At 45.2% G+C, this 23,319-nt stretch overlaps 1 protein-coding gene across 2 annotated transcripts in view; it reads right to left on the bottom strand.

The window, feature by feature from the left end:
• The window catches only part of SPON1 (spondin 1), a 1,234,287-nt gene that overhangs the window by 132,951 nt on the left and 1,078,017 nt on the right, over positions 1 to 23,319 (bottom strand). For both annotated transcript variants that reach the window (XM_086955876.1, XM_086955877.1), the window contains exon 9: positions 1,771 to 1,911. In XM_086955876.1, the coding sequence (XP_086812002.1) occupies positions 1,771 to 1,911 (141 nt within the window). The remainder of the gene's footprint in view (positions 1 to 1,770; positions 1,912 to 23,319) is intronic.

Raw genomic sequence — 23,319 nt, 5'->3', positions numbered from 1 at the left:
CTCGCCTGCCTTTGTTGACCCTTCTCCTCCCACTATTCAAAACCTCCTCACCTCTATCCCCCCCTCACTGAAGAGGTATTCCTGGGGATACTTCCCAAAGTAAAATCAGGTTCCCCGGCAGACATCTGTCCGGCGCGAATCCTCCAACAAATCTACTCCTCCTGTCCTGAACCCCCCATTATCTTTCTTAACAGCTCCCTAGCGCAGGGAGTAGTGACCCCTACGCTCAAATCAGCCACCATAGTGCCCATTCTTAAGAAGCCTGGCGCTGACCCATCCATCTCAGCCAACTACCGCCCCATTTCCCTGCTGCCCTTCCTGGGCAAGGTGCTGGAGCGCTATGTCACCGCGGTATTCAGCACCCACGTAGAGGCCAATGGGGGACTGGCTTCCCGCCAGGCTGGCTTTCGACCTAGGCACTCGACTGAATCAGTCGTGGTATCAGTCCTGGACAACCTCAGGAAGGGTATGGATCACAACAAACACCAGGCGCTGGTACTCCTCGATCTCTCCGCCGCATTTGACACGGTAGACCATACCATCTTACTGTCCCGTGTCAAGGCGGCTGGAATTGAGGGATCAGCCCTGGTGTGGCTTTCCTCCTTCCTGAGGGACCGCACTCAGGCGGTCCGGCTAGGAGACTTCACAACCACCCCACTCCCCGTCACGTGTGGTGTCCCCCAGGGTTCTTCCTTGTCTCCCCTACTATTCAATCTTTATATCTTCCCCCTCATCTTCGCTCTTCAGCTGCTGGAGGTCACCGTTTATAATTACGCGGATGACCTCCAGCTCATCTTTGATCTATCCTCTTCTCCCATCTCTGTCTCCAGCTTTCAGCACACCATGACATTCATCAGGGACTGGATGAACCACAACCATCTCAAATTGAACCCGGACAAAACCGAGTTGGTTCTTACCGGTGGTTCTTCCAGTCCCTGGAACTCTCTCTTCTGGCCCCTAACCCTTGGTCCCGCCCCCACTCCTTCTACCATGGTCAAAACACTGGGGGTTAAAATGAATAATCAACTCACCCTTCACTCCCAAATCAGCTCTGTGGTTTCCTCCTGCTTCCTCACCCTCCGAACTATTCGCACTGTCGCTTGTTTCTTCTCCCCCCAGGCACTTAAAATGATCATGTCCGCTCTAGTGATATCACGGCTGGATTATGCCAACGCTCTTTACAATGGCATACCAGCATACAGTCTCAGGAGGCTGCAGTTGGTCCAAAACCAAGCTGCCCGGCTGGTTTTTGGACTCCCACGCTATCACCACTCCACACCCCTCCTCAGGGAGCTTCATTGGCTCCCTGTTAAAGAACGTTCTCTGTTCAAAACTGCCTGCATGGTTTTCCAGGCCCGACAAGGCACCGCCCCCGCCTTCATTTCCTCACTAATAAAAGAATACACTCCCCCCAGAGAACTTCGTTCCTCCACCAAATCCCTCCTTCAAGTCCCACGCTTCAGACGCAAAAAGTGGGGTGGGTCCAACTTCTCCACCTTGGCCCCCACTTTCTGGAACTCCCTCCCAGACCACCTTCGTGCGGCTACCCATTATGTATCCTTCCGTAAGGAACTAAAAACGTTTCTTTTTAAACAGGCTTTCCCTGCGTAAACCCCCTCCCCGGCTCTACCACCGGATCTTACTTTTGTCTCTGTAGCCAATACCCTCCACTAGCGCCAAGAAACCGTTCGGTGCACGCTGCGCTTTATAAATGTTTTAAATTAGAAATTAGAAATTTACTACATAGACATCTATGAAGCCTCAATATACCTTGCGTGCAATTCGTTCAAGAAGTACTCTGGCAACCGGCAGGATAGGTCCTCCCTCGGGGTCGTAAAAAGGGCTCAGAGGGTTGTCCAGGCTGGTCAGCGGTCTGATTTTCTCGGGTGGGATTGTAGCTTTGTTCGGTGACTGCGGAATAAGGGTACAAACTCAGCTGTTAGGCTGGAGCATTTCTGAAGCAACGTAAGCATTTCTAAAGCAACATAAGCATCCCTTGAAAAAATTCTGCACCGTGTACAGCAGGCTCAATTTACAGGAAACAAGGGCTGTATGTTTCGTTTCGAAAAATGTATTTCGTATATACACATAGTAAAAATACATGTGCAAAAACATGGCAAAACAGTTAATTAAAAATAAAAATGTACAACTAATAATAATTTTAAACAAAAGAACACATTGATCATTACTTTTAATTGTAATCTGTAATTTACATATGTACTGATGCTGCACTTGGAGCCACACGACCAGATGTTCACTTTTTATAATGATAAACATTCATTACTATAATCAGGATTTTAAATTGCACATGCTATATACCCCGTACTTTATCCAAACAGTGTTATGAATATGATCTACAAATACCACTGGTGGCCGACGGGTTTCAGCTTTCAGTCCGATCTCTCCTGACTGCTGCATTGCCATCCACAGTGAAATGAAAAACATACAATGCACACACGGTGGCACTATTCCCATACCTATGCTTTTCTGCACGTCATTAAAACTAGAGTTTACAAGGCACTGTAAGCAATATTTTCGCATGCCTAAAACAATATAGCATGAAAAGCTACCAGTACATTTTTTCCCCCATTTTATAGCTGTATTATAAGTTCACTGAGACTGGGACACTGTCAGCTTTTTAAACACATTCAATCCTTTTCAAGATACAGGTTGCTTCAATGTTTTAATATTTGTAGGCCTTTTCCAAGATCATTTTCACACTCATAATCATAATCATAGTGCACAAACAAGCAATGAGTAGGAAACAAGCACTGGCACACATGTCACTGCTAATTCTACGGCACTACTAAGTACTAAGGAAGAACGCAATGGAATATTCCTTTGCTTGCCTCCTGTAAATGCGACTGAAATGGCATTATGATGCTAATATGCATCGCTGTAAAATAACAGTAAGCCTCTTTCAAAGTATGTCATTGAGGGACAGGCTTATAAAGTGCTTAATTTGACCCGATGGTTGCAGGTGAGGTCCACTTGCTCTTACTTATGGGGGCTCATATTTTTTCTCATCCGACTTTCTGGCTTATTACAATGTCGGGCAGATCGCCACCAACAGGCTGTCGGTGGCAGTCGGTCCAAAAATTGGGCTCAGCAGTCCGACCTCCGCAATACGATGCAATCGGTCAGATCGGTGTGGCTTGAAGGAAAGACCGGCGCCTCTGACAGGATCGGTGATCCCATCCGGGCGTCGGTCGGACATAATTCCCAAATGGTGGCAGTGTCTGCTCAGGCACCTCGGTCGAGATTATGGTGTCTGTTTCCAACAGCCATTCTATGTCAGCCTTTCCGACATGGAAAGGCTGTCTGAAAGTGACTTTGGGGGCCCCTAGCAGGGCCGTCATACCCGCAGGGGCTCAGCTGTGAGGCCTGGGGGGCACATTTGGTTTTAAAAGTGTATTTTTTCTATTGTGGCTTGTGCTATAGCCTCCAGCACAAGCCGCAATAGAAAAAAAAACACTTTCCGACTGCCTTGAAGGCGGTCGCATTGTAATGATGGAAGCAGGATCATTAACTCCTTGTCGAGCTGTCCCGTTTTTGCTATGATGTTGGTTGGGCGCTAGTCCGACCGACATCGTAATGGGCCCCTAAGTATGAGAGTAACAGCCTGATTCATCATAGACCCGTTTTGCGAGTCGATAATAGCGATTCATAAGGAATCGCTATTACAGACTCGCAAAACGGGATTCATGTAGGAATCGCAAAAAGATTTGCGATTCCTACACAATCCTTATTTGCGATTAGCAAATTGCTAATCGCAAATAAGGAATAACTCCCCATTCAAAATGGGGAGTATTCCTTATTTGCGATTAGCAATTAGCTAATCGCAAATAAGATAGCGATTTAAAGGGTGCCAGGGGTGTCCAAAGGACACCCTGTAGCACCCCTTAAATGCAAATTGAAACAGGTGTTGCGCACACACATGTCCAAAGGACATGTGTGTGTTCAACATGCAACTTAGAAAAATGCTTTAAAAAACATTTTTCTAAGTTTTCGCTATTTACCACGAGGTTTGACCTCGCGGTAAATAGCGGGCCGAAATTGCGAATTCGCAATTTTTAAATGGATGATGAATTGCATTTAAGGAATCTCAAATAGAGATTCCTTAAATGTAATTCCTCGCAAAATTGCGACATCGCTATTACCGATTTTTGCATTTGGGATGATGAATCCCAAATGCAAAAATAGCGCTCGCAAAGGGCCAGATTCTCAGAATCTGGCCCTTTGCGAGCCGATTTCGGCTTGATGAATCAGGCTGTTAGTGAGGGAAAAATAAATAACAGAGAAAAAAAAGAGGAAAAGAAAGGTATGAAAATGCAGCCTTTGAGTTGGGCACGCTGACATTTAATAGTGCCTTCTGCAGGTTATGAGTAAAGCTTTGGGCCAGGGCACATATTCTTTTACAAATAAAGCACTGGACCCATATATGAAAGAGGGTGAAATATGTTAGCATTCTTATATTGCCAAATATGTTAATGCTAGAAAAGGCAAACATTATTCCTCCTTCTTCGACTTAAAACAGGAGTTAGACAGAATCAGTTGAGTAAAGATTTGGATCGGGTATCAGTAAATAGCATTCTTGCTATTGCTATTCAGTGTACACATGTAGTGGAAATAACAGGAAACCATTGTTTTTTTTAGTTCAAGAACATTTTATTCATAAGTATAAAGGTTTCTGTGAAAAATACAAAATAATAACCTCATAATAATACATAAAAAATATGCCATATGGAGATTATACGGATCAGACTCATGAGTAACAACTTACAGGGTACAATAAAGCAAAGAAAATCTCACTAAAAATAAAATATGAAGAATATTAGGAACGTCTGGGTAATCAGGGGGTTTAAGGACTTCTTGCTGTGATGGTCGTAACTGAGAGGAATTTTTGGCACATATATCAAGAAATGTTGTAACAGGTGACCACAAATCCAAATGTTTCGTTGCCAATGTTATGGAGTAAACAAAAGCCGAATCTAGCCTATGATTGTGGCAAACGGCGTACCACCACACTCTATAAGACATTTTTGTAAAGTCCTTCCAATTTATAGTAATTTGTTGAAATGGTACTGCTAACATCAGGTCAAGAATTTGGACATTGAGCATCACATTTTCCCAAACAGGTGAAAGGCTCCCCAAGAAAATATTAATTACAAAAAAAAGGAAATTTAGTATAAAAAATGTGGTTAATCTGAGCCCAAACTTGTTTCCAAAAGTTGCATACATATATACAGGAAATAACATTAAATAAATCAGCGTTTGGAGAAGAACATGTCCAGCAAACATCTGGCACCATTGAAAATTTCTTACTTAAGGCATGTGGTGATAATAAAAGCCTATTGTATATGAAGAATAAAGTTTGTGTTGTATTTGCTACTCTGGAGGATTTTTGCAATTTGATCCATAAATTCTTCCATAAAGGAATTGGCCAAGAAATCTGAATATTGTGCTCCCACGACTCCTCTATTTTGGATTTCTGTCTAGTTGTGTCATTGCCTTGTAAAAAACTGTATATGGTGGAAGCCTTAGGAAAGCTTTTTAAGAGGAATTGCACATTTGGGAAGGAAGTCAGGCTGTTGGGAGTAATAGGTGTACCTGGTATTTGAGTGTATGTGGTCATCACTGCTTCCTTTAAAAGAATATACTTAGAAATAAATGAGGCCGGTAGGTGGAACAGTTGTCTAAGCAAAGGAAAAGACATGAAGACAGAATGAGAGAATAGTTGATGAACCCAAATGAATCCCTTTTGTCTCCACGCCTTCCAATAGAAGGGTCTATTGTTAATAGGTAAAAATGTATTATGCCAGATGGTTGAGTTAAGGAAGAAATATGTGGTTTTATATGTACAAGGAGGTTATGTTTGAAGGAGTTTAGAAGTGCAATTTTATTATGGGAGTAGAAAGGGATTGTGGTTTTCGTGAAAAAGAAAGATATTCTTGAAAAGAAAAGGGAGATAGAAAAAGTCGCACAATTGAAGTCCATAGGGGGCAGTCGTCTGGATGTTCAAGTAGCCATAGAGAGGCCTGACGTAGAAGGAATGCTTTCTGATATGCTTGAAAATCAGGGAAATTGACTCCACCTTCCGATTGGGTAAATTAGCCTCATCAAAGACATTCTGGATTTCCTATTATTCCATAAAAAGGAAGAGAGAATGGAATTAATCCTCTTAAATAATTTAACAGGATTTGGAAAGGTATATTAGAGATAGTATATAAAACTATGGACAACAGCATCATCTTAATGGTATCCAAGCGTCCCCACCAAGATAAGTACAGGGGATACCACTTAGCAGTTAGATCGAAAATCTTTTGGATACATTTACTCATGCGCAATGTTACTGTGTCAGCAATATGGAGTGTGATGTGTAGTCCTAAATACTTAATATGGTTAGGACTCCAGGTGAAATTGGAAGAACTAAATTCCGATTTAAATGTATAGTTGGTTAAGGGCAAAGTTTTGCATTTGTCATTATTTAGCTTATAGCTGGAAATAAGGGAGTGTGCCTGAACCTCCGCTAGAAAGGCAGGGAGTGATTCACTGGGATTAGAAAGAAAAAGCAAAATTTGGAAACCATGTAAGTTCGGGTTTTTGCATAGTTTGGAGAGAAAGGGTTCCAGTGCCAAATTAAATAAAAAAGGGGATAGGGGGCAACCCTGATGAACTCCTCTGCCTAAATCGAAGAAGGAGGATATGAGACAATTAGCACAGACTGCAGCACGAGGATTAGAGTATAGAAGAGAAATTATGGATATAAATTTAGGGCCAAAACCAAACCATCTAAGGGTATAGAACAGGTAAGTCCAATCGACTCTATCAAACGCTTTCGCTGCGGCCAGTGCAATTGCAGCTAAAGAGTGTTTTTAGCGGGAGGATTTGGATAAAACATTAAAAAGAAGCTGTGTATTATCTGTAATAAATCGACCTTTAACAAAGCCTGATTGTTCCTTTCCCAGCAATTTCGGTAGGTAAGAGTCTAGTCGGAGAGCTAACGCTTTGGAAAACAGTTTGTAGTCAATGTTAACCAACGAAATAGGCCTGTAATTTTTGAGGAATTTGGAATCTTTGCCATCTTTAGGGATGAGGCAGATATGAGCCTCCAAAAAGGAACCGGAGGATCTATTCAAGGAGGTAAAAGAAAACATTAAGGAGTGTAGTTTAGGCAAAAGAATTTAGGAGAAGTGAAGATAAAATTCAACGGTAAAACCATCTGGGCCAGGCGCTTTATCTTTTCTAAGATGCTGTAGCGCTGTTAGGAGTTCATGTTGTGTAATATCTAACTCCAGAGAGGATACATCCAGGGAAGAAAGTTGGGGTTTAGGTATGCGGGAAAAGAAATGTGAAAGAGACTGATCTGTGGGCTGTGTTTCGAATGAATATAAAGATTTGCAAAAAAGGGAAAATTTGCTTAAAATTTCGGCATCCTTAAATTTTAAATCTGAATTTGTGTCATAAATCGATTCTATGTTTGATTTGTTTTACCTAATTTTTAAATAATTGGCTAATAATTTCCCCGCCTTATTTCTGCATCCATAAAACTTAGCACAGGATTTTAACAAATATAAGGAAGCATTGTCAGTGGACTTTTTGTTGAATTAAAATTTAGCATTTATAAGGGCTGTTAAGCAGTCTTGCGAGTGTGATGTGTAGTAAGCATGTTCCAGTTTTTTAATATCATAAAGGAGATTCTGAGTGTGTGTACGTGCAATTTTGCGTTTCTTGGCTACAAAAGCAATGTTGAAGTCATGTGCTGAAGCTTTATACGCGGCCCATATAGTGGCAAATTGCATATGCTCATTGCGATTAATTAAAAAAAATTAATTAAAAAAAGTAATAAAGGAAGCAGTGAACTCTGGGTTTAAGAGAAGAGCATTATTAAAACGCTATCTTCTAGGGAGTGAGGATTCAGGTAAAATGTCTATGCCAATTGAAACAGGAGCATGATCTGTAAGTAAAGTAGGGCCTATTTTCGCATATGAGAGTGTTTGAGGGATGTTGTGGGAAACAAAAACTGGGTATGATGGGTGGGGGAATAGAAAGTGCATTCTCTGGTGGTTGGATTACATAGGCGCCAAGCATCTAGAGGTCTATATTGAGTGATAGTATGTCCAAAATATTTATGGGGTTTGTTAGGAACGAAGGAAGATTTTGAGTTTCTATCATCAAAAGGATCAAAGATCTGATTGCAGTCCCCAACTAATACAAAATTATCTTCCATAAAAGGTGAAATTTGTTTGGCCAATGTGGACCAAAAATAGGGTTCACCACATGTAGGGGCAATAACATTTAAAAGGGAAACTGAAACATCCTTTAGCAATAATTTAACATTTAGCCATCTGCCATAACAGGAAACCATTGTTGCAACAAAATCTTAACCACACAATGCCGTAACCACAAAGTCTTAACCACTGATAGGTCTTTACCATGTATGTCACTACGAGATATATGACTTTAACATGAATGGCATTACTACGCATGTCTTTACCATGCATCTTAGGTATGTACAGTTACCATGCATGCCTTTACCACACATTAATGCGTGAGCATATAGGTAAGTTTACAGATATGCATAAGTTATAGATATTTGGAAAATATTTATTATCTATTTCTATTAAAATTATAATTGATTTTTTTTTAAGTAACATTCACTTGTAGTGATGGGATGCAAGGGATATAGGGGTATTGGGTGGGGAAGTGCATTAATACTCTTGATATTAAATTTAATACCTGAGAAATAATTATAATGCATTATAATATATGTCAAATTAATATTAATTTTAGTATATAATAGAACTGGGTGGGATCTAGCTTCAACCCTAGGTCTTTTCGCCAAAGCTGATAGTAATACGTACTCCAGCCCATTCACATATAAAGTAAACAAAAACAAACAAGCATTTGCAATGCAATTGGTCTCGCATTTAGAAGAGTTTAAGCTAATGTAATTTACAATGGCAATAGCTCAAACTCTTGTAAATGCGAGAACTATTTCACATCAAAGAAGTGGCCACCATTGTCCAGGGCTGCTTGAAAGTGAAAGTGGGCATGGCGAGTAAAGCATATTGTGCCTGCAGTAGGAGAAACTCATGAAAGAAAATAGTGCTTACAGACTAAATACGACATACTGTGTCGCAACTGAAGTAACAGGGCCAGTCGCCATGGAGGTAACAAATGCAGACAAGGCGGCTTCAAGGAGGGACTAACAAGCCTAATAAAGACTCGGAAGCCAGCGTTTAAGAAGGATAATGACACAAGCCAATGAAAAATATAGGCGGAGAGTGGGCGGAGCTTCAAAGCCATATTCAACTACTGCATGCCTCGCAGCCGTGCATGCGCTGCCCAGGCTTAACCTAAAAATGGGCATTTGTGCCCCTTGACGGACACCGCTGCTGGTTGGAAATGAGCGAGTACAAGCATGGCCCCGTGAAAAGCGCACTGGGGCAGATGTCTTAGACAGAATATTGGCTAAGAAGGCAGCAATATTTTGATCAACCCCCATCTCACAACACAGGGCCCAAAGTATAGCCCAGTTGACCCTATAGAACGCAGATGTTAAGTCCATAAATGCTACATGCAAAGATTCGACGGGGCAACTGTGATAATGAGGTGAAGCTGCAAACATTGATCAGAGGTGGACCTCCAGACCTAAAACCATATTGGGCATCACTAATAATGTTATTTTCCTATGCCCACAGCCTGTCTAGAATTACCCTCCCCAAGAACTTTATGGATGCATTTATTAAAGATATTGGGAAGTAGCATTGGGGATTACCCTTGTCGCGCTTCTTGAAAACCAGGAAAATCACAGCTGTAGACTAAAAGGGCAACACCCACTCCTAGGCATATTGGTGTCATTTTATGTATTAAATCTGTTTTCTTACTGTATAATTACTTTACACATTGCTCTAAGTTCCAATCTTTCTGCTCCATGCCATAGCTACTACGATGTTGGGCTCAAATTAAATGAGTGACTTAGCGGAGAAGATGTGGTCCAATGGCTAGAACTTCTGAATTTGGACCTGGGGAACCAGGTTCAAGCCTTGGAGAAAGCCAAATGTCCTGTGATTCTAACCAAAATAGTTTAATCCCCCTATGTCTAAAGAAAAAAAAAGTTAATATAGTGACTTTAAGTGTTTCTCCCTTACCACTTTTAGAAAGTAGGAATTTTCTTGCCTGACCATCCAAACCTGCCTCTGCTAGGACGTGTATTCCGTGTCTGGTTTGTGAGTGACAGAGGCTGGGGTAGCTCCAGGAGACAGGGTGAGTCAGCACAAGGCTGAATAGATCTATCTGCATGAGGAGTAGTGGGAGGAGTAGAACCTGGGCCTGAATAAGGCTGTGCCTGCCTTCTACAATGCTGGCCCCACCTCCTGTGGTATATTTGATGGCCCTGGCCCACACTGATAAAGTAAGAAGTTGTGCACTGGAAGAATGCACGCTGAACTAGTTTGGACTAGGTACGGACACTCTCTGCCTTCCGAGACAAAGGATTTTGCAGTATAAATATTGGGGCCCAGACCCCAGCACTTTACATAACTTCTGGGAATCAAGACGACCCTTTGTTGAGGAGAAAATCCAGAGAAAATGAAGGAGGAGACTAACCCTGTGCTGTGTGTTTGGGGGTTGGCCTGCAGTGGTTGCTTCATTGCCATAGAAAGGAGAAAGAGGACTGAGCGTGCTTTCATCATCTTGAAGAAGAATCATCAAGGGCTTGAACTGTGCTTGCCTCCTGATTGAAGTCTCAGGGATACAAGACTTCACCCCCAGCTCCCCCCTGAATTCCCTTGCTGGGAATTGAAGTGCCTGCTGTTGTGCTGAGCCTTCTGAGGGACTGTGTGTCGCTGGGAGCTGTAAGCAGGACTCAACAACGAGAAGACTGTTGCTGCTGCAGCAGTTGCCATTGCATCGCCGAAGAAGCTTGACACCACTGCCGCTGTCAGCATCACATCACCGAAGCATGTCCCATCACCGGAGAAGCGTGTCGCAGGGCCTGACGTGGCTCCAAAGTTCATCGAGTCTCCGCACGGCCCTTGGGCATGCACGCATCATATCTACGTTGTCGCACTGTAACCAAGACACCATTTTTGTTGCATCGCCCTAGAGCGTCATCGCATCGGATAGCAGTAAGAAACCGATGCATCACCTTCCCACACATAAGGAAGTGAGCATCAACTCTCTGAGCAGCAGTAAGGAACTGACGCATCCACTCCTCTGAGTGTAAGGAACCAACGCATCACCTTCCCTGCGACCCTTTTGTTTGTTTTGTGTTATGCATTCCAGGTACTGTGAGAGTAAAGTGTTGCATTTACAATCTAAAGTGAACTAAGATATTTCTACCATTTTAAGGATTTATTTGGATTACAGTATTGTGGATTTTTGTAGTTTGGTCTTGTATTAAGTCTAGTAAAGATTACATATTTATCTAAACATGTGTGGTGTCCATCTGCAACACCACCACCCTGCTGGACAACCTCGCCAACCTTGGACTCAAGCAGCTGGTGACCACCCCCACCCACTACGCCGGACACACACTTGACCCCGTCTTCTCATCCAGCAAGGACATCGCCTTAAGCCACGCCACCGGACTCCACTGGACGGACCACAGCTGCGTCCACTTCAGCTTCGGAAGGACCACGATCCACCACCACCAGCAACAGGTTGCATGCAGGAGCTGGAACAAGATCACAGCCGACCAGCTCGCGACCTCCCTGAACATGAACCCTCCCACCAGCACAACGAACCCCAGCCAGGCGGCCACCAACCTCACAAAGTGGATCAGCGACTGCGCAGATGAGCTCACCCCCCTGAGGACCCCGCCCAGCAGACCCGGTAGCAAGAAAGCCCCATGGTTCACCGACGAACTCAAGAGCTCCAAGAAGAACTGCCGAGCCCTCGAGAGAACCTGGCGCAGAGTCCCAACACCGGACAACATGACTGCCCTCAAGCTCGCCACCCGAAAACACCACCAACTCATCCACGCCACCAAGAAAACTGCATTCAAGGAGCGACTGGACAACAACGCACACAACAGCAAGGAACTCTTCAACATCGTCAAAGAGCTCTCCAACCCCAACGCCGGAAACAACGACATCACCCCTTCGCAACACCTCTGCAACTCCCTCGCCTCCTACTTCCACAACAAGATCGCGGACATACACAACAGCTTCAGCACTCAACCGACGAACGCCACGACCGAACCACCGCCCCCCACCACCACCCTCCGCGCCTGGACTCCGATCAGCACCGAAGACACCGTCCGCACGATGAACTCCATCCACTCCGGATCTCCAACCGACCCCTGCCCTCACCACGTCTTCAACAAGGCAGACGCTGTCATCGCACCCCACCTGCGGGACATCATCAACACCTCCTTCGACACCGCTTCCTTCCCGGAGAGCTGGAAGCACGCCAAACTCAGCGCCCTACTCAAGAAGCCATCGGCCGACCCCACCGACCTCAAGAACTACCGCCCCATCTCGCTGCTCCCGTTTCCTGCAAAAGTCATCGAGAAGACCGTCAACAATCAGCTGGCCGCCTACCTCGAGACGAACGGATCCCTCGACCCCTCGCAGTCTGGCTTCCGGGCCAACCACAGCACCGAGACCGCCCTGATCGCAGCCACCGATGACATCCGAGCGCTGCTCGACACCGGAGAAACAGCGGCCCTCATCCTCCTCGACCTCTCCGCGGCCTTCGACACTGTCTGCCACCGTACCCTAGTACAACGCCTCAGCAACGTCGGAGTCCAGGAGAAGGCACTGGAGTGGATCATCTCCTTCCTCGCCGGAAGGACACAGAGAGTCCGTCTCCCTCCGTTCAGATCTCAAGCCACCGAAGTCATCTGCGGCGTCCCTCAGGGCTCCTCGCTCAGTCCAACCCTCTTCAACGTCTACATGAGCCCCCTCGCAGACATCGCACGCCAGCACAACCTCAACATCATCTCCTACGCCGACGACACCCAGCTGATCCTCTCCCTTACCAACGACCCGCCACCGCCAGAGCCAACCTTCACGAAGGGATGAAAAAGGTAGCCGAATGGATGAAGAACAGCCGCCTGAAACTGAACTCGGACAAGACGGAAGTCCTCATCCTGGGATCCTCACCCGCCGCTTGGGACGACTGCTGGTGGCCCTCCGCCCTGGGCAGCGCACCCAAACCAACAGACCACGCACGCAACCTGGGCTTCATCCTGGACTCCTCCCTCTCCATGACCAGACAAGTCAACGCCGTCTCCTCGTCGTGCTTCAACATCCTGCGCATGCTACGCAAGATCTTCCGGTTGATCCCCACCGAGACCAGGAAGACGGTCACCCAGGCCCTCGTCACCAGCCGTCTGGACTACGGCAACTCCCTTTACGCCGGAACCACCGCCAAACTCCAGAAGAGACTCCAGCGGATCCAGAACGCCTCAGCACGACTCATCCTGGACATCCCCAGTCGCAGCCACATCTCCGGACACCTGAGAGACCTGCACTGGCTCCCCGTCAACAAGAGACTCACCTTCCGTCTCCTCACCCACGCACACAAAGCCCTACACAACCAAGGCCCAGGATACCTCAACAGCCGCCTCAACTTCTACGCTCCCAAACGCCAGCTTCGATCGACCAGCCACGCCCTCGCCGCCGTCCCCCGCATCCGAAGAGCCACCACAGGGGGACGGCCCTTCTCCTACCTCGCCACCAAGACATGGAACTCCCTCCCCACCCACCTCCGCCTGACCCAGGACCACCTCGCCTTCAGGAAGCAACTCAAGACCTGGCTGTTCGAGCAGTAGCGGACCCCCCTCCCCCAGCGCCTTGAGACCCTCTGGGTGAGTAGCGCGCTATATAAATGCGATGATTGATTGATTGATTGATCTGTAGTGTTTTCACTGTATTACTGCATGTGTTCACACATGCTTTACAAACTGCCTCTGAGATAAGCTTGTTTGCTCATGCCAAGCTACCAGGGGGTGAGCAGGGGTTATTTTAGAAGTGTAGCCTCTTACCCTGCCTAGAAGCAAGGATCCCTATTTGGTCAAAGGTACCTACCTCTGCCAACTAGAGACTCCCAATTCTAACACTCAGTATGTAAATCATCTGAGGAGCAACATAATCAATGTAGGGTAGGGGTCCACATGCCTTTTATGAGCACCATTAGCTCATTAGAGTTATTAGATATGGTGGAGGTAAGGACCTTGAAAGAGGCTTCCTACTTAATTGCGTCTAGCAGAATTAGATAACCAGCAGCAGGCATATTTATATGTGTTATCATATTGACCACACAGTGTCAATACCCAACTGCTTTCAAAACATTGACCCCAAAAAGACATTACCAGTTTTTATAGGATCACTATCAACTCTTTGGTAGAGGGGACGTGCACTCCGTTCTTCCTTCTGCAGCGTTGCAGATTAACGCTGCTAAGTGCAGAACAATGACTAGGCTGAAGCATTTATAAAGGTTTGCCATGCTGCGTTCTGACTCTAACCACTTGTAACGACCGGATTCTCGAACCAGATGGGATCAGCTCCTGAGAGCCCCTCCAACCCAGTCGGAACGTAATCACTTCCCTCCTTAGAACGTATTTAAAATGGGTATATGTATATGTATGTACATCTCGTACCTAAGGATGGGGAAAATAGCAATACACATGCATAGGTTTTCTACAATATCCCATTCATACCAACTAGTCTCACGGCCAATTAGGCCCAGACTAATCTACCCTAGGGCAGTTCTGATTATGTACCATTACACACTGATCACCCTCAGTGCTCACTCGACACGCAATCCGGCGTGCCATACACACTGAGCTGCAGTCCCAGTGCTCTCTTTTTATCCGGTCCACAATCCGGCAGACCTACACACTGGTTTCCCTCCCAGTGCTCGCTTACTTACAACCCGATCCGCAATCCGGCGGATCTAAGCACCAGTCTCCCACCTGGTGTTCTCATTAACGCCGCTTACCAACGACGATCACTCTCCTATGAATACCTTTGGAAGGAATCTCTCATTGGCTACTCTGGATGATACTACAATGATATGAATTAGCACAGCTTTCCAAATTGAATCATGTACCTTCTGCTCTCAGCATCAAATGGTCCCTCTCTCCCTCATTATTCAGTCACCTCTTACCTGACCGGGATTTACATCCGTTCATGAAAACGATGTCTGACTAGAAGACCAGGTTACCCTGATTGAACAAGAATACAAGGCACATGTCGGTTCACTAGGAACTGGGGTATTTTGTTACAATGATTATAAACACAGCACTATACTATAACATATATATATATATATATCCTGCAAAGAAAAGTGAAAGGTTAGAATATGCACACTATGCAAAGTGGGGCAGATGTCACCTTATGGGCACGAAGTCGGGGTTCGACAGTCATCTAGGTTCCCTTCTCGCCTGTGCCTTGGCTCGTCTCGGAATCACACCTCAGCAGTCACGAGTACACGTCTGCACCGCTATGCTCTGTCTCCTCCGCTTCCCTCCAAGTCACTGGAACCTTCCTCTTTATTAGCTGCTGTCTCTCTCTCTCTCTGTCTCCGATCGCTCTGCGCTAGTCCTCTCTCCTCCTCAATCTTTCTCAGAGAGTATCAGCTTCATGATCTTTCTCGGACTTCAAAATGGCGTCTGTCTGCCTGGAAATAATTAATGGCATTGATGCTAACGGCTAGCTGCCGCCTACAGACTGACTGACTCACAGCCTAACACTTTCGTTAATATGGAAGCTTGTCCTTTCATGGAAAGTTACGGCCAGTAACCTGCCGCCCACCCAGCCGGCCGGCCTGATGTTGTGTCTTCGGAGTGGAGAAAAATACAGTCTTTCGATAAGGGCCAGCCTGAGCCGGTTCTCTCCAAGCGAACAACACTTCGAAACTAAAACATTATACTTGACCTAGAAGCATCTCAAGCTGCCGGGGCAGAAAGCAAGATGGAGTCTCTCCCGTTTGAGGCCTACAAGGCCCGAAATAAGCATAACTCCATAGAAGGTATACTAACACTCTTGCAAAAGGACGGATTATCACTAATGCTAATGAATCTATCCCCTAGCTTAAGTTTATAAGCCCTGATCTAAGGAAAAGGGTACGGAAAGTGCATTACTGTGCCTTATGAATAGGCCCTGCTTATAGTTCTAATCCCTGCACTAGAGGAGTAATAGGCTGGAGTCACCTTCAATCATTCTCCCTCAAAAGAGGGCCGAAAAAGTCGGTCAGAACACCACTTCACCACAAATTTCTCCTATGAGGAGGGGGTTTCCACCCAGATCATTCTGCATGATGGTGATAATTATGTGGCCTTACAGTATTTTATCATCTCCAGTGACGGTTGGAGACATTTGAAAATGGTGAGGCGTGAAAGTTCGGGACAGTGGCATAGCAAAACATGAGGGGGCCCCCCCTGCAAAGTACATGCAGGGGCCCTCCAAGCTGTGGACCCAGTCCGGAGCTCTCAGCTCAGGGACCTGCCAGTGCCAGAGGCTGCCTCCGGAGCTCAGGTACCCCCGCACCGCTGGGGGTTTTATTATGCCACTGTCAACCAGCCACATGAGGCAGGACTCGTTATGTCGCATGCTGTGATAGTCCAGTGATGGTGTTTGCCCACAACCTCTCATGCATAGTGCTTAATTTGTACATGTGCTGCTGGTGGTCAGCACCAGAACTAACTTTGAGGTCTGGAACTAATTTTTCAACACCAGGTTGATCTAGAGAAAGACAGAGAAAGGCAGAAAAGGGCGGCAGAAGGAGGAAGGGATAAATGGAGAACAGTGACTAAGGGAGAAAGCAACAATGAAAAATTAGCCAACAAGAGTAAGGCGAAAAGAAGTGTAAGAAAGAGAGCATGTGGTGGAATCAGGAGTAGACTGTATTGGTATTTGGCAACACCGCCATTCAGCAACTGTCTCCTACGAAAAACAACACAGAGAGCATTCGTGTTTGACAAATTAAGCACAACTCATGTCTTATGCCACTCACAAACGTCATGGTGTGTCTCTGAGGTTCGCAACAGCATGGAGGATGTTTACACCACATCTATGCAAACACAAGTTTTCAACATGTAAGAGGAAGAGGAAGAATGGACAGTCCATGATAAAAAGGCAGCAAGTGGAATAATACTTTATTTCAGAAATCAGGTAGTCAAGCTAAGAAACACATAGTGGCACATTATGTTATATAGACTGAAAGGACTAAGATACTCACGGCACAGTCACACTACAGTGCCAGTTCCAGTTTATTACCCAGGTACAACAAAATTGGCAGGGTTATTTGTAGGACCTTTGCAGGGTCGTACAGTGACTGCAATTAAACCTATTTTTCATCTCTGTGGCCTTCATTACAAATGCCCAGATGCAATGATTTTGGGATAGACTTGAGTTCACAATTTAACAGATGTGATCATTATTACCATTTCTGAATTCAGCCTTTTTAAAATGCGGAATAATGTGTCTTTTGGTGCTTTCTGCATCAAAAGCCAAGTGTCCTGGTATTTCCATGCCATTTTCCTGGTATTTTCCTGCCATTTTCTTGGTATTTTCCTGCCATTTTCCTGAAGTGAGTATTGAACGTTTGACCAGGAGGAATCTGTGAGGGCCACAGACTTTATTGCTGCGATAAACTCTGCACATCTTTCGATTGCTACCGCTGAACATGAATGTCTTTGCGCAGGAGTCACAAAATAAAGTGGCAGTCTCAATAGATCCATCCAATACGGGATCCTGCGCCAGTTGCATCTTTGGATCGAGGACTTAGATGCCCCCTCCAGTTTGCACGGAGGTTAAGGTGACACTGATTACCTGGCATTGCGCGTAATACATCTACCAGTAGATCTCTAGCCGATTGGCGGTCCTCTCCCAACTACTGGTTTTGTATACTACCACATTTTTATGGTTTATTATGTTTTCGATATGAGCCATACTAGATATCTCTCCTGTAGAAAGCTGGCACACCTCCACGAAGGGTATAAGGCTGAAACAACCTTCACTGCTCTATGACCGGCTGAATATCCTCCTGTCGTAGAATCCGAGGAGGTTACCCTATGATGAAGCATGTCAACCTCGGGTGGGTGAGGGAAACCATCCTATAATAGGGACACACCAGCACTCCTCCATATCACTTAGATCCAGGAGCCTAATTTGTGGTTTTTGACTGCCAATGGAGGCCCATATATTTAAGAAAAACATATTTCCAACTCATATGGAACACAGGAAAATTAATTCAGGACCAAGATAGGAGACAATTCGCACTTCAGAATTACTCAAATTCTTCTGAGCAGTCTTTTGTTCGTTAAAGCAATCCTTTATTTCGATAGAAGTTATATGATAGAAACCTTGCATTGTAAAAATATCTTTAATGTGATTTTAGATACCTACTTTAATGCAATATTTATTTAAATTACTTCTCACTGGATGACATATATGATTTGTACTCTTTGTACGTTTCTCAATTTGAATGAAAGTTCCTTAGATTGTATATGATATTTCATTAGTGAACTTTTAAAACTGATAGACTCTAAAAGAAGAAATCTGCACACCATGTCAAGGCTCAAGGTACTTTTATCGTTTGGCCTAGATATTCAAAACAGGCAATATGACCTCAAAGAGTTATAGAGCCAGAGGGATGCAGACAATGGGGAAAGGGGAGGGAACAGGCGGGGGGAAAGAACCCAAGGGTGAAGTGTCAGTGCTCTCATGGTCAGTGTAAGCGATGTGGGTTGGACTCGGAAGGCTGCACTTTGCAATAGGTTTGCTGTGGAGGGTAAGGTCTGTCGGGGCAGAAATAGTGCTGAGGGGTGCAGTGTGGATGGTGTGGGGTGTGATGTCGGATGCAATCTGTGAACTGTAGGGAGCAGTACGAGTGAAAGTTTTGTCTTCCCTACTCCATCCTCATCTGTGTTTGAGTGAGTATGGTACCCCTGCAAAGATGCTGCAGGAAATTATCCCCTGCTGCTGACATCTGCTGTGATCTGTAAATCATGAATTCAAATCCTGCCAATACCGACTTAGCCTGCGGTACTTCTTGGGTTATTACATTTAGTACCATTCAATTGGGTATAAGTCACGCATGTGATTTATATTTGAAAACAGTAGATGTGGGATCGAATAACGTTATTATAAATGTTATCACTACAACAGAGCCCCAGATTTTGCACAGTGTTAAGGCTCACTAGGCTGTGCCCTCAACACCTGTTGTCAGTGTCTGCACACACACATACACACACCTAACTCCCAACTGAGCCGGTGGTCATTTCCTCCCCTGACCTACTTCGCCTTACAGAAGTACTGATGCTCAATTCCTCCTCTGGCTTACCCTGTCTTGGTAAAGTGCTGATGGTCACTTCCTCCTCTGACTTACCCTGTCATGGGGAAGTGCCAATGGTAACTTCCTCCTCTGACTTACCCTGTCTTTGGGAAGTGCCAATGGTCACTTCCTCCTCTGACTTACCCTGTCTTGGGGAAGTGCCGGTGGTCACTTCTTTCTCTGGCTTACCTTGCCTTATGGAAGTGTCAGTGCTCACTTCCTCATCTAAAATTACCCTTAGGGAAGTGCTGGTGGTCACTTCCTCCTCTTAATGGCCTTGTCTTAAGGAAGTGCCGGTGGTCACTTCCTACTCTAACTTTCCTTGCCTTAGGGAAGTGCGAGTGCTCAATTCCTCATCTGGCTTTCCTTGTCGTAGGTAAGTGGCTGTACTCACTTTCTCCTTTGGCTTACCTTGCCTTAGGGAAGTGCATGTACTCAACTCATCCTCTGATTTAACGTGCCTTAGGGAAGTGCCAGTGTTTACTTCCTCCTCTGGCTTACCGTGCCTTAGGGAAGTGTCAGTGCTCACTTTCTCCTCTAGCTTTCCTTGCCTTAGGGAAGTGCCGGAGCTCATGTCCTCATCTGGCTTTCCCTGCCTTAGGGAAGTGCTAGTGCTCACTTCCTCATTTGGCTTTCCTTGCCTTAAGGAAGTGCTGGTGGTCACTTCCTCCTGTGGCTTACCTTTGTTTAGAGAAGTGCTAGTGCTCACTTCCTCCTCTGGCTTTCCTTGCCTTAGGGAAGTGCTGTTACTCACTTCCTCCTCTGGCTTACCTTTGTTTAGAGAAGTGCAAGAGGTTACTTGCTCACTTATCTTGCCTTAGGGAAGTGCAGATACTCACTTCCTCCTTTGGCTTGCACTGTCTTAGGGAAGTTCAGCTGTTCACTTCCTTCTCTGGTTTTCCTTGCCTTAGGGAAGTGCTGGTACTCACTTCCTCTTCTGGCTTGCCATGTCTTAGGGAATTCCCGCTGTTCACTTACTCCTCTGGCTTGCCTTGCCTTAGGGAAATGCTGGTAGTCGCTATCTCCTATGGCTTACCCTATCTTATAAAAGTGCTGGTGGTCCCTTTATCCTCAACTAACAATCAACTCATCCCGAATGCCAGACTAGATGCATTTTTTGGGCGTGGGAATGTGTAGACCAGCATGGTATCTATACCGCACACATCTGCAGTGCAACTCGGGTAGCATTATTTAAGTTATTGGATCGAGTTCCCTCTGGACAAAAACTAATTTGTAAAAGAAAGCCCTTGACTGATTGCGCAAGTGGATGGACATTGTTAGAGAGTTCACTCACAAACAAAACTCTGCGTCCCATAACCCTAACCGTTCCCCGGTGGTGATCTCACACAACATGTAAACACTTCCCACACAGGAACAAACATACTTCCAACCGCACACCTCATACAGTGTAGTGTGCTACCCATGGAGGCAAGTGCTTCAGAGCCCCACATTGGGGTAGTAAGCGATGTATACATTTTCCAGTACAATACATATGCTTTTCATTTGCACGAGTCCAGCTGTGTGCTATCAGTGCCTTTCCGCTTCTCTGTGCACACCTGCTTTGTAAAGTGGCGGCAATGTGCAGCTTTTCGGTCCCTAGAGTTTTCGGGGTATTAGAGCATCACAAGTCAGGTTCACACAGCTGTTGTTTCAAAGCTGCAGACCCGTGAGTGGAGTGTATATTTTAACTTCATTTGCAAAAAAGTATTGATTACCGGACGTCACCACACGGAGTCGTCATGTTCACTGTGCTTCTTCAACTGCAATAAAAATTCCTTCTTCATAATAATAATGGTTGTCATTTATAATCTGCAGGAGTAGGAATCCAGATTTAATGACAAGCACACGAGGTGTCCGACGTTTGATGCGTGGGCGTTAGGAAATGCTAACTAATAACCACACATTACAAAAACATTTATTTACTTTTTTTGCCTTTTATTCATCCACAGTCTAACATTTTTTTTGTCGATAAACATAAGGTTACTGCCCCTCTTTCCCAGGGTCTGAGTTCCCAGCGGCACGGACCGTGCTACTGCAGGCTACGTGGAGAGGCCCCCTCCGAACTCAATATGGATCTCTCCGGTAGTGCGGTGCTGAGTGGGCCCCCTGGAGGTTGGGGCTCCCCTTGCACTGCGGGGGCTGCGGGGGCCTGTGTTACGCCCCTCGTTCGAGATGAGTTCCCTGTGGTGAGCGAATGAGCGGACTGTCATAAAGTGAGTTAAGGGGGGCTCTCCCCCACAAAACATTTTGGAAAAAGAGTGCGCAAATGGTGCATTTTCAAGCAAATTTGAGAAAGCAAGAAGGTTAATGAAGCAATTGTGAAATTGTAGGTATGACATCAATAAAGAAATTTCATATGATAATGGCGTAGGTAGCTGACAAGAACTACCCGGTGGGCTGACGATGAACTGCCCATCCAACAACATATTATTCACCATACAGCAACCTCAGAGGGACTGTTGATTTGAAGATAGAAACCCCGGCAGCAAGATTTTCTTCTGTAAGGGTGACCTCAGAGAACCCCAGAGTCCTGGCAGAAGACTCTGGTGCTAGATCATGTAAACTGCACTGTTAATGGGTGATTTTTGCAGTAACAATTGAAATAAAAACTATGCAAAAATGGTACTTGCTCCAGGTAATCAGTACAAAATGCAAACGTTGGTTGGTACAGACTGGATCGTGCAAAATTGCCTAGCAACAGTGAAAAACTGCCATTCAAAAAAGTGACTCGCATGATTTGGCTCAAATAATTAACCACCCCTTTTTGTATAAGTTGCTCATCATTTTCTCAGCACACTAAGGAGAAACGGGTCTAGGATTACTTGAGCTACCAACTTCATTAGATGAATATCATTTCAGGCTAGACTTTTACTGCTGGAGCCGAATCAAAGGTAGTTTGCATATGATCGATCTTTGGCCCCAATCTATAATGGCACAAATAAGCTAAACACGATGGCAATGAATGCGTGCTAATTAACTGTGTTTAACAATTGTTCAAGAACTTCCACCTTTCTCTTTTTTGCTTTTGTATACATAATGTTCCTTTATACGCTCCTCTCTAAAACGTTTTAAACATTACTTCATACTTGTCACTCAAATGCATAAAGGCCGCTTGGCTAGGTTCCACTTGCTCCTTTGTAGCTCTTTCCTACATAAAGAGCAGTAACGTTGTGTTTGTGGGCCCTTTTTAAAAGCCATGACTTGTTTGTCACTTTGTTGGGACTTCTCCCCACCTTCTCTGATTTCCAAAAGTCTTCACACATTGACAGTCAAAGATATTGAGAGAGGAAAACTAAGCAGCTCCGCCTGCAGACAGGAACTTTCCACATTTCTCATTTCACCTTTTATCAAATGGGCCTTTGCCCTACCCAACCCTGATGTCGCCTGTGTTACTTGAAGATATCCCTCCGGGTCACTGGGTTAAGAGGGGGCTTGAGCTTGTTTTACACAGGCACCTAGCATTAGACACAAGGCCCAATGGAAGAAAGATATACTACTCCTGTTTGACGAGCGCCAGGGTAATACATTCATTATTCACCATTTTGTGCCTCATCAAACACTCTCCAAGTTCCTTCAAGGTAGTTATACAAATGAATTTTGGGGAGAGGGCAGCAAGAAGGTCAGCATAGGAGATAAGTGGGAGGAGGGTGGATGGTATCTAGGTCTCGGAGGTGGGTGAGGGAAAGATAGTGGAAAGGGTCGGGTGTGGAAAAAGGGATGATTAAATGTAACAAGGGAACAGGGCTTTAAGTGGGCCGGGTCTCACCGGTGCTGAGCACCGGCAGTTTTTTAAAGGCGGCCTCGAAACGGGTCTCTATTGGTCTCTGTTTTGTGCCCTGGCACAGGCGGTCCATTTCTTTTCCAGACTGCAATGACAGGAGGCACATCAATGTCTGCGTGCTCACACTGATCACTTCTTACTAGTGGAGAAGTTATGGCATGACATCATGCCAGCTGAGCTTTGTAGGGGAAGGGAAATCCTTTAAAGAGTCATTTTCTCTCTTGATTTCCCTTCTCTTTTTGAAACTC

The sequence above is a fragment of the Lissotriton vulgaris genome, chromosome 2_1 (genome assembly GCF_964263255.1).
Source record: "Lissotriton vulgaris chromosome 2_1, aLisVul1.2, whole genome shotgun sequence".
In the NCBI taxonomy this organism is placed as follows: Eukaryota; Metazoa; Chordata; class Amphibia; order Caudata; family Salamandridae; genus Lissotriton; species Lissotriton vulgaris.
This window is presented reverse-complemented; position numbering and strand designations above follow the sequence as displayed.